The 11,303-nt window shown below is 35.7% G+C and overlaps 1 protein-coding gene across 1 annotated transcript; it reads right to left on the reverse strand.

Annotated features, from left to right (window-relative positions):
* Nucleotides 1-403: 403 nt before the first annotated feature.
* LOC132549197 (potassium voltage-gated channel protein Shaw-like) lies at nt 404-4,726 on the reverse strand. Its single transcript, XM_060213113.1, has 2 exons — nt 4,442-4,726; nt 404-1,543 (listed from the first exon to the last, which is right to left on the reverse strand). The coding sequence occupies exons 1-2, from the start codon at nt 4,724-4,726 to the stop codon at nt 404-406; spliced, it is 1,425 nt and encodes a 474-aa protein (XP_060069096.1).
* Nucleotides 4,727-11,303: the final 6,577 nt, after the last annotated feature.

Here is an 11,303-nt window from a genome sequence, read left to right on the forward strand (position 1 = left end):
TTCTTAACGAGCTGAACACATCAACGATATAATGGTTGACCATATCAATACACAGAAAATGGCATCACATCAATAATCGTTCCCCGAAATCTCCACACTCTTTAAATTTCGATGTAATCTTTCGCTTTGAGCTACATTTGGGGCTAGATTTCCCTTCCTCTGTAACCTTTAGGTCGCTTTGTAGCTGTGTCACAGAGTACTGAATAGAACCTGTTACGTGGAGAGCTATGGAACCAGATAATTACACATTGTAAACAGCGATGATTCAGTAACGTCCAAACACAAAATAGATCACCACATTCACAATTTGTGCGGAGGGAATCCTTGTTTCGATGCCCAGCAAATATTTTACTCCATTAGATTATGAAAGTAAACCCCTGGTTTTTGCAATACATATCGGATGCTACAAAATTGTTTCACCGGCATAAGCGACCCCATCATCGGAACGCGCTTTATCGCTGTTTGCTCTATGCAGGTCGAACTCGGAATTCCGAATGACTACATCGTTAAGTGATGTAGCCTCGGCCAGCTTTTGGAAATGCTTATACTTGGGTGATTTCCTTCCTGGAAAGTTCCTGAGCGTAGCATGACCATTCATGTATGTTTCAATGACAGAACCGTTGGACGGCTTTCTCTTCTCCTCCAGCAATGAGATGGTCCCGTACCCGTCCTCCTCAGAATGGCTGATCACGGTATCCTCTCGGAAAGGGTTATTCACGCACGTGCTCATGCTGTTTCTGTACCTGTCGCGCTCTTCTTCCTTTGTTCCACGTGATCGCACGTGCGTGTAGAAAAGTGTGAAGTTGTTTGATATAACAGGAATGGTAAGTGCTATCATTAATACACCACTCACGGCACAAGCGGCCCCTACAACGTATCCGATTGGTTTAGTAGGAAATACGTCACCGTACCCTACCGTAGTCATAGTGATAAGCGCCCACCAAAATCCCATTGGAATTGTGTTGAACGTATCGCTTGGTTGAACAGCGTCCTTTCGTTCTGCATAGTAAATCATGGATGCAAATACAAGCATGCCGATGATGAGAAAGATAGCCAGCATGAGCAGCTCCTGGACACTGGCCTTGAGGGCATAAACTAATATCTTCAGCGCCTGGTAGTGTTTTACAAGATGCATGATTCTGAACATTCGCACTATTCTTAGCAAAAACATTATTTCTATCACAAGACGTCCGTTTACATAGCATGAATTTAAATCTTCAGTGTTGAATATAAGAAGTTGCATGTACAACGGAACTAACGCTAACAAATCTATGATATTCATCATAGAACGAACAAACTTTATTTTTTCAGGAGCGAAAAAGAATCTGACCGCCAATTCGATGGTAAAGTAGACAGTACAGATGATATCAAGAATGTTGAGGGCTTCATTCTGGGTCATCGCCTGTGCAGAACCCTCGCATCCGCCTGTTGTATTGGTAGAACGAGTGGTGTTTCCCACGGGCTTTTGCAGCATAGGAAGGGATTCAAGGCAGAAGCCGAGGATGGAAACAACCACAAACAACAGCGAAACAACGCCGTAAATCTGTAAAACAAACAGCGTACAATTAAACAGGATACAATCAAACAGGGTACAATTAAACAGGATACAATTAAACAGGATACAATTAAACAGGGTAAAATCAAACAGGGTACAATCAAACAGGGTACAATCAAACAGGGTACAATTAAACAGAGCACAATTAAACAGGGTAAAATCAAACAGGGTACAATTATACAGGGTACAATCAAACAGGGTACAATCAAACAGGGTACAATCACACAGGGTACAATTAAACAGTTTACAATCAAACTAAGTACAATTAAACAGGCTACAAACTAAAAGGGTCCACTCAAACAGGGTACAATCAAACAGGGTACAATCAAACAGGGTACAATTAAGCAGGGTACAATCACACAGGGTACAATTAAACAGGGTACAGTTAAACATAGTGCAATTAAACAGGATACAATTAAACATAGTGTAATTAAACAGGGTACAATCACACAGGTTACAATTAAACAGGGTACAATTAAACAGGATACAATTAAACACGGTACTATCAAAAAGGGTACAATTAAATATAGTACAATCAAACAGGGTGCAATTAAACAGGGTACTATCAAAAAGGGTACAATTAAACAGGGTACTATCAAAAAGGGTACAATTAAACATAGTACAATCTAACAGGGTACAATTAAACAGTTTACAATCAAACTAGGTACAATTAAACAGGGTACAAACTAAAAGGGTACATTCAAACAGAGTACAATTAAACAGGGTACAATCAAACAGGGTACAATTAAACAGGGTACAATAACACAGGGTACAATCAAACAGGGTACAATCAAACATGGTACAATTAAACAGAGCACAATCACACAGGGTACAATTAAACAGGGTACAATTAAACAGGGTACAATCACACATGGTACAATTAAACAGGGTACAATAACACAGGGTACAATTTAACAGGGTACAATTAAACAGGGTACAATCAAACAGGGTAAAATTAAACAGGGTACAATCAAACAGGGTACAATCACACAAGGTACAATTAAACAGGGTACAAACTAAAAGAGTACAATCACACATGGTACAATTAAACAGGGTACAATAACACAGGGTACAATTTAACAGGGTACAATCACACAGGGTACAATCACACAGGGTACAATTAAACAGGGTACAATAACACAGGGTACAATTAAACAGGGTACAATCAAACAGGGTACAATCACACAGGGTAAAATTAAACAGGGTACAATCAAACAGGGTACAATTAAACAGGGTACAATCAAACAGGGTACAATCAAACATGGTACAATTAAACAGAGCACAATCACACAGGGTACAATTAAACAGTTTACAATCAAACTAAGTACAATTAAACAGGGTACAAACTAAAAGGGTACATTCAAACAGAGTACAATTAAACAGGGTACAATCAAACAGGGTACAATTAAACAGGGTACAATCACACAGGGTACAATCAAACAGGGTACAATCACACAAGGTACAATTAAACAGGGTACAATCAAACAGGGTACAATTAAACAGTTTACAATCAAACAGGGTACAATCACACAGGGTAAAATTAAACAGGGTACAATCAAACAGGGTACAATTAAACAGGGTACAATTAAACAGGGTACAATCAAACAGGGTACAATTAAACAGGGTACAATCAAACAGGGTACAATTAAACAGTTTACAATCAAACTAGGTACAATTAAATAGGGTACAATCACACAGGGTACAATTTAACAGGGTACAATTAAACAGGGTACAATCAAACAGGGTAAAATTAAACAGGGTACAATCAAACAGGGTACAATCACACAGGGTACAATTAAACAGGGTACAAACTAAAAGAGTACAATCACACATGGTACAATTAAACAGAGCACAATCACACAGGGTACAATCACACAGGGTACAATCAAACAGGGTAAAATTAAACAGGGTACAATCAAACAGGGTACAATCACACAGGGTAAAATTAAACAGGGTACAATCAAACAGGGTACAATTAAACAGGGTACAAACTAAAAGAGTACAATCACACATGATACAATTAAACAGGGAGCAAACTAAAAGGGTACATTCAAACAGAGTACAATTAAATAGGGTACAATCAAACAGGGTACAATTAAACAGGGTACAATCACACAGGGTACAATCAAACAGGGTACAATCACACAGGGTAAAATTTAACAGGGTACAATTAAACAAGGTACAATCACACAGGGTACAATTAAACAGGGTACAATCAAACAGGGTACAATCACACAGGGTAAAATCAAACATGGTACAATTAAACAGGGTACAATCAAACATGGTACAATTAAACAGAGCACAATCACACAGGGTACAATTAAACAAGGTACAATCACACAGGGTACAATCAAACAGGGTAAAATTAAACAGGGTACAATCAAACAGGGTACAATCACACATGGTACAATTAAACAGGGTACAATTAAACAGGGTACAATCACACAGGGTACAATCAAACAGGGTAAAATTAAACAGGGTACAATCAAACAGGGTACAATCACACAGGGTAAAATTAAACAGGGTACAATCAAACAGGGTACAATCACACAGGGTAAAATTAAACAGGGTACAATCAAACAGGGTACAATTAAACAGGGTACAATCAAACAGGGTACAATTAAACAGGGTACAAGTAAATAAGGTATAATCAAAGAATTTCTAATAATCATTTGCATTAAACAGCTATTACGTATCATGAGCTCATCACAAAGATATCTCTATACAATAACATCTCATTAACACATTTTTTTTCCAAATTATAGCTCACTCTTCATAAGCGTGCGTGTTACTGAATGTATTCTACGTCTCCGGTGTGTTTCATCGTAAGGGAAAACTCACTCATGAAAACATCACCTCTATATCAGTTACATCAATCTCACTCACCATTGCAACTCTTGATGTCCTCGGGTGCTCCAGTATCATCCATATTTTCATCTGAAAACGTTTCCATCCAATATAATCGTCTATATTTATATGTACTCTTTCCTTTTCCAGACTACGGTTGAAGGAGTCGAGTATGGCTTTGTTCTCAATGTAGGAACGGTAATGTCGCCAACAACAAGATTTGATGCAGTATTGGTTTACGTGCCAGTAGTCCAACTCTCGCTTCACCACAGCTCCACATACTTCTAACGGAACGTGAAGTTCTCCTGAAACGACAGAATACATTCTCGGCGTATAGGATGAAATGTCAGAACAATTCCCGAAGCCAGTGTTTAATAGTTGGAAAGAAACTTTACCATGATTTGTTAAAATATAGACTTAATGCTTACAATCTAAGCTAAAAATATCTGCCGTGGGGGGATTTCCTTGCCTTGCCGTAAATTAGGTTGTCATTTTGTTTTGTACGGTAACATAGAATGAATTGCACAAAATGAACACAATTTCTATCATTTGAAGTATAAAGATGGATTCAAGCGATATTCCACACAAGTTGTGATTTCATAAGATTCTTTTGAAGAAAATGTACAAATGTATCAGCTTTGTTCTGATAGAAATCGTTCACCTCATTTTAACATTTAGACTTATGATACATTATTTGAGGAGATATTAATAGATCTAGCTAGATCCATGTACCAACGTTCGCGCGGCCATGATTGCGTCATAAAAGGTTTGAGATATTAACCGAACAGAATGAAATATTTGTGTAGATTATAAGAACAACAGAAAAAAAGTCTAATGAAGTAATGATATTGTAATCCCAACGGAAATTTTAGTGAAGAACATACACACTTGTGTATTTTTTTAAAAAATCAAATGATTCGTCAGTTCCGGATTTCCTGACGCGGTGTATTTAAACGGGTAAATCGTATTGGTTTGGAATCTTCTCGCCAATTTCACCTGACCATAGGAGAGATAGTTGGATGTAAAAGTCATTAGAATGAGTACAAAACAGCTAGAATTTTGGCAATTTGGGTGAAATATCCATTTAACTGCATCATACTGCTATTCCCTTGTAACATGTGAACTGCTGAAGTTCGGAAATTGACAATCGACCTAAGGAAATGTAGGATTGATCCAATAAATCATGTAAACATAGGCAGGATCACGACAAATTTCAGGGCTCGCCAGCAGAACGAATTTCTTGTGATATAAAAAGATTGCAGAAAAGTCAAAGGAAAAATCTTTCTACAAGGTTAATGATGCATTTAACTTATGCAAGGGAAGTAACTGCGATATAAAGTCAACACCGTTTGACGAAGATTGCCGTGAAGACTGGCCACATATCCATGGTTATACAATCACAAAGTGTTAGAAACCATGATGATATTTAAGAACTTTAAAACACAAAAATACACATGGTCATTTAACGTGAATATTTTATTCTTCAATGTGGATTTAAACATTGTCTGCCATTGCCAAACAAAACAAAACATTAGACAATAAAAGTGTGTTTATAAATATGTGAATGATGAAAAAGCAGACGACATGTCTTCTGAGACAAAGTGTTAATATTCTGTAGTAAGACATGCGATGCATGCATGACGTATTATACTTCGGTGAAGAAGCAGACGACACCAGAGTGATGCACTACAGATGAAAAACATGACGCATTGCTAATACTACGGTGAAGTATGGCGTTCTCCGCCATTGATCATCGTGAGAGGCATACCTGCGAGACGTAGGTTTGGTAAAAATGAACTCTGAAGACGATGTCATCAGGAATCTGTCTGGAATAAAGAACACTACATACACACCATAATGCCATATCATATCGGAGTGAAAAATCAACACTCCCGTAAGATGTTGATGTTTGTTAAGTGTGAAGTAGAAACTTCTCATCAACGATGGCCCGTTAAATGAATTCTTAAAAATAATGCCTGGTGCAAAATCTATGTGTAAATATCAAAATTACAGACAACTCGATTTTTGTTATACGTGAGAAAACAAAACTTATCCTTATTTTCCCCCAATAATACACAGCGGATATCTGTATATTTAATCTACTACACCGGTCAACTAGCTGAAGTTCAGGCCAACTACGGACTCTTTCACATAAAGTCTGTTACCCAGTATATTATATAATGTCCTGTACCTATTACCCAGTATACTATATAATGTCCTGTACGCTGTACTTTATATTACAAAGTCTATTACACAGTATATCATATAATGTCCTGTACGCTGTACTTTATATTACAAAATCTATTACACAGTATATTATATAATGTCCTGTACGCTGTACTTTATATGACAAAGTCTGTTACTTTGTACTTTTGCAAATTTTTCCCGTGAAATATAGGAATTGTATTATATGATATAAGAAATCTCAAATCTTATAGCTTTTGCCATTATGATATAACTTTTTGTAGTTCTGAGTCATTAGTGCGGTTCTTTCAAGTCGTTGCGTTGAAATATGCCGTATTTTTTCTGTTTGAATGCAAATGAAACGAACATTTCCTACAATTTTTTAAATACTGGGTTATTTTATTTGTTGATCCTTTCTTCTTCCTTCTTCTCCTTCTTCTTCTTCTACTTCTTCTTCCTTCTTCTCCTTCTACTTCTTCTTCCTTCTTCTTCTTCTTCTTCTTCTTCTTCTCCTTCTTTGTGATTTTAAAAGAAAGAAAAGATATTGTTCTCCGTTAAATATCCCATGCAATGTATACCTATATTTCATCATATTTTTTGCCAGAGAAATATTGGAATTTATCCATTTGATAACGCCACTGCAGCGATGATTCAACCTGTCATGTGATGGTATGAATTTCATAGTATGGACTAACCAGAGCGTTGCTTTGTGATCATGGCACTGAAATTTGCTGACTTTCCGCCATTGAAGGGAAGGTTGAATAAGTTGGTGTTCCCGTGTGTATTTCTGGTTTCCTTAGATTCGGTTTTTTAAAACAGTTATATATGAGATTCTCACCAGATAATAGCGTAAAATGTTACATCACAATGTGAAATAGCTCAATCAAAATGGCGCTGTCTTGTTGTAAAGTGTAACGTCAACTATCTGACGTCACAGAACGCGCTGATATTTCCCAAACATTTTTTGCACATCCGCTTCATCTCTCGCTTACACCGACTGTTTCCTTTTCCCTGTAATTAATTCTTAATTGTTCGTTGTTTTTACGCAAAATGCAGCTTTCTGGTTGGTCGTTTTTTTTCTTTTCATTTTTCGAAGAAAAAAACACACAAAAAACAAAGAAAAAATCTAGCTCCGTCCACTTAATGATAATTGGAGAAGTGACTGGTAAGACAACACCTTCCGGTGGGTCTGTTGAAATTTCTTTATCTGTATGAATGGAAGATCTGTTTACGCATTGACCCGGTGTGTGGATCGCTGTTATTCAACGATGTAAACAAAAACAAAACAATCAAAATAAAACAGGACTACATCAGAGTTTTCAAATATCTTTTGTCACGTTCCGGAATGTGACAGGCCCATGAATGAATAACTGAAATGGCGCTGTCAATGACGTCACGCAAGCTGTTATGCGTTGTGATTTCTTGAATTATCAGATTCATACATCTTACATGCTATTATTTTTTTAACATATCGAAGAAATTCATCGTAAGTTTTGAACAGTTTCATGTTGGTATGTAAGAAAAACCTATTTGCAAACTTATCATGAATGAGGTACGCGCACGCGCATTTCATTCAGATGGCAAATATGGTTTTCTTCAATGCCAGCATGAAACTAAACATATTTCAATCAGACCGTAATCAGTACTCTAATGAAGAGGAAAATATGATGGTTCCGCCATCTTGGTCAAATTTTGACCGAAACGACACCGATTGGTCAACTTATTTTTCTACTAGTAGAATTAAAACAGCCTATTCAAAATTGTTGCGTGCTGATATGAAGCGCAGCGCCAAACTGACATCAAAAACCGTGCAAATATCTCCCAAAGTTTTTTGAACACCTCATATAACAGAGCGTTGACATATATATGTATATATGTGTTTTTTCTAGTGTATCGCTCACTTGAAAAATAAACACACTCTGATAAAAAGATACATCTATTATGTCTATCAGAAAACAACATATCCAATGATGTCCAGTACCAAGTACATTATATTACAGAATGTCCAGTACCCAGTACATTATATTATATAATGTCCAGTACCCTGTACATTATATTACAGAATGTCCAGTACCCTGTACATTATATTACAGAATGTCCAATACCCAGTACATTATATTACAGAATGTCCAGTACCCTGTACATTATATTACAGAATGTCCAGTACCCTGTACATTATATTACAGAATGTACAGTACTATGTACATTATATTACAGAATGTCCAGTACCCAGTACATTATATTACAGAATGTCCAGTACCCAGTACATTATATTACAGAATGTCCAGTACCCTGTACATTATATTATAGAATGTCCAGTATCCTGTACATTATATTATAGAATGTCCAGTATCCTGTACATTATATTATAGAATGTCCAGTACACTGTACATTATATTATAGAATGTCCAATACCCAGTACATTATATTATAGAATGTCCAGTACCCTGTACATTATATTATAGAATGTCCAGTACCCTGTACATTATATTACAGAATGTCCAGTACCCAGTACATTATATTATAGAATGTCCAGTACCCTGTACATTATATTATAGAATGTCCAGTACCCTGTACATTATATTATAGAATGTCCAATACCCAGTACATTATATTATAGAATATCCAGTACCCAGTACATTATATTATAGAAAGTCCAGTATCCTGTACATTATATTATAGAATGTCCAGTACCCTGTACATTATATTACAGAATGTCCAGTACCCTGTACATTATATTACAGAATGTCCAGTACCCAGTACAATATATTACAGAATGTCCAGTACCCAGTACATTATATCATATATGATTCAGTACTTAGTATTGTATATTAATCAAAGGTTAAATAATTAAAAACAACTAAATATTTAAGATTTATCTATGGGAGTTGTCTCCCTTCTCCGGATATCACGTCCGTGTTGGTATCATTGTGTATATAAGTGTACTTGGATAAGACTTATATAGGCTGTGACCGGATGTCTTTATGTTAATAAAACGTTCTGACATTGAAATTGTAAATATACATAAATAAACAAAAAGAAAGAACAACAAATCGCGGTGAAAAGAATGTTTTTATCATGCATAATCCATAAGCAAAGATAAATACTTTAAACAGTCGCAATACATGAACACAATATCCTGCAAAATGTCTGATGGTAAAACAGATATAAACACTGGAAGCCTACAAAGGAAAACAATAAATTACCCGCTATTTCAGCAACAGATCATCAACGTTTTACCAAAGTATAACCATTAATCTTCATGCACCTAAGACGTCCAATCAATTTCATGTATATATATATATCTAATTTATTTTTCTTACGAAATGTTTCATATGCTTAGATTTATCATGCTTGTAGATTTCAGTGTGAAGATCAATCATGTTTCAAATAAAGTACAAGATACTTGTAATTAGGAAGCGTTTCCGGAACGTCCGTATATTTGCTAACTTGGATCATGGTACATTTATTTCATCAATATTCTACAATGTAATAAAAAGAAGTGATTTTCTCAAACCTCCGAATTATTCCAAACAAGCGTAGAATTAAAAAAAAATGTACGGTGTACGGCCATATCTAGGTGCATGGTGATATTGTGTTCAAACATTCGTGCTGTGACGTCATTTTGCATAGGCCGCAAGTGATATTTACCTAATTACAGTCATGTTTCCGAGAACCACACGACAATATGTACAGAACATCTGTAATGTTTTGGTGTAGCCGCCAGTCATTTGATGTCCATTCAACAATTCGAAGACAAATTGAGCAAGCATATATTTTCCTCTCATTAGATATAACCAATACAGATTAAAATAGAAATTAAAAAAGTACACAATTCAACACTCCTTCATCAGTGGGTTAATAGTGATGTGGGTTTATCATCAACAAATAGTCAAATTTACTTATCACAATACACAAAACATCAATCGTTAACATGTTCATTTATAAAAAAACATCAAAATTGTTTTTAAAGTGAACATTAAGTATGAAGTTCTCTGAATCCAAATGTAAATGTCGTCTTAATGGTGTACAAAATTAGCCAACAACAGCTGGACAAAATGGCTTGGTGAGTATGATAACGGTCGGAAGAATGAATAAGGTGCTTTGGCACAAAATGGTCAACACATAAAAATCAATTTTATCTCCAAAACAACAAAACAAATGAGAACAGACACACCCCTTAACTGACCACTGTTATATCTGTCGTTGGTTTCTTTGTTATGTAACGCCCTTTCTTGTAAGATTACTAAAATTCAGATATCTGACATCTATCTTAGGATCTGGCAAAATATACATCTCGTTTGTTAACCTCACTGTCGTGCGAAATGTCACGTGCTAGAGATCCGATTAATCTACGTCTATCATTGTTATCAATCCTTTACATTAATGGTTTAAAGGGGTCGAATACCCATTCTTTACAACAAACTATTGATGTCGAACTTCCACTATTTATTATGATGTTTTTCCTATTTTTTTATATTTCTACTATTTTTCGTTTTAGAAACACCCCGGAATCATGGTATTTAAATAGGGGAATATTTTTTACAAACATCAACATCAAAAACGTGATATTAATCAAAGAGAATAATCATATAGGGCTCCTTTCATTCTACAACACGGAAAATAACTAAAAATGTCAAAAAAGCCAAACAAACAAACGACCTTTTATACTATAATAGAAATTCGGTCTATATAAATCGTTGCTCTATGTATTCAT

Source organism: Ylistrum balloti, unplaced genomic scaffold (assembly GCF_031769215.1).
Source record: "Ylistrum balloti isolate Yb309-2 unplaced genomic scaffold, AGI_CSIRO_Ybal_v1 Utg370046, whole genome shotgun sequence".
NCBI lineage: Eukaryota > Metazoa > Mollusca > Bivalvia > Pectinida > Pectinidae > Ylistrum > Ylistrum balloti.